The sequence below is a fragment of the Apaloderma vittatum genome, unplaced genomic scaffold (genome assembly GCF_000703405.1).
Source record: "Apaloderma vittatum isolate BGI_N311 unplaced genomic scaffold, ASM70340v1 scaffold167, whole genome shotgun sequence".
Classification (NCBI taxonomy): Eukaryota; Metazoa; Chordata; class Aves; order Trogoniformes; family Trogonidae; genus Apaloderma; species Apaloderma vittatum.
Window position 1 is genome coordinate 3,962 of NW_009725471.1, and position 736 is coordinate 4,697.

Here is a 736-nt window from a genome sequence, read left to right on the forward strand (position 1 = left end):
TCTCTTTTGTCCTTCCCCCCCCGCTGCTGCTGCCGCTGCCGCTCGGCAGAGGCTGGTAGGGGAAAAGGATCTTCGTGGTTGCTCTTGCTGCTGATGGAGGAGGAAGGAGTGGAGCCGGTGGAGCCCCCCAGGCTGTTGGAGCGCTTGCGCGACACGTTGCTGCGTCTTAGCGTGGCCCTGGCCGCCACCTTGAAAGCGTGGGCAGCTGTGCTGCAGCGCACCTCCTCTATTGTGTTGCGGGAAGGCTTGAAGAGGATGATGTAGACTTTGTTGAAGAAGATGCAGGCCAGGAGCCCAAAGCTGGCAGCCAGTATCGCAATCACCTCCACGGCAGAGACAAACTTGCCGTAAGTGCTGGCGTAAGCAGGGATGAAGGAGATCCACACGATGAAGAATATCAGCATGCTGAAGGTGATGAACTTGGCCTCATTAAAATTCTCGGGCAGCTTTCGAGACTTGAAGGCAAAGAAGAAGCAGATGGCTGCCAGGAGGCAGGTGTAGCCAATGAGGAAGCCGAGTGCCATCAGGGAGCCTTCATGGCAGGTGATGAAGATAATCTCATCCTCCAGTTCATGGTTTCGGTAACTGGATGGCGGGGCCGTGTAGAGCCAAATTACACAGATGACAATCTGCACAAACGTGCATAAGAAGACCAGGAGGAACTGGAGGTTGAGGCCCCACCACTTTCGGTGCAGGCTTGTGGGGATCTTTGCCTCGAAGACAAGCCGGCCCCGGG

General features: G+C 56.4%; 1 protein-coding gene across 1 annotated transcript in view; it reads right to left on the minus strand.

The window, feature by feature from the left end:
* The window catches only part of CASR (calcium-sensing receptor), a 44,789-nt gene that overhangs the window by 338 nt on the left and 43,715 nt on the right, over positions 1 to 736 (minus strand). The window contains exon 6 of the mRNA XM_009872898.1: positions 18 to 736. This exon is cut by the window's right edge and continues 387 nt beyond it. Within this exon, the coding sequence (XP_009871200.1) occupies positions 18 to 736 (719 nt within the window). The remainder of the gene's footprint in view (positions 1 to 17) is intronic.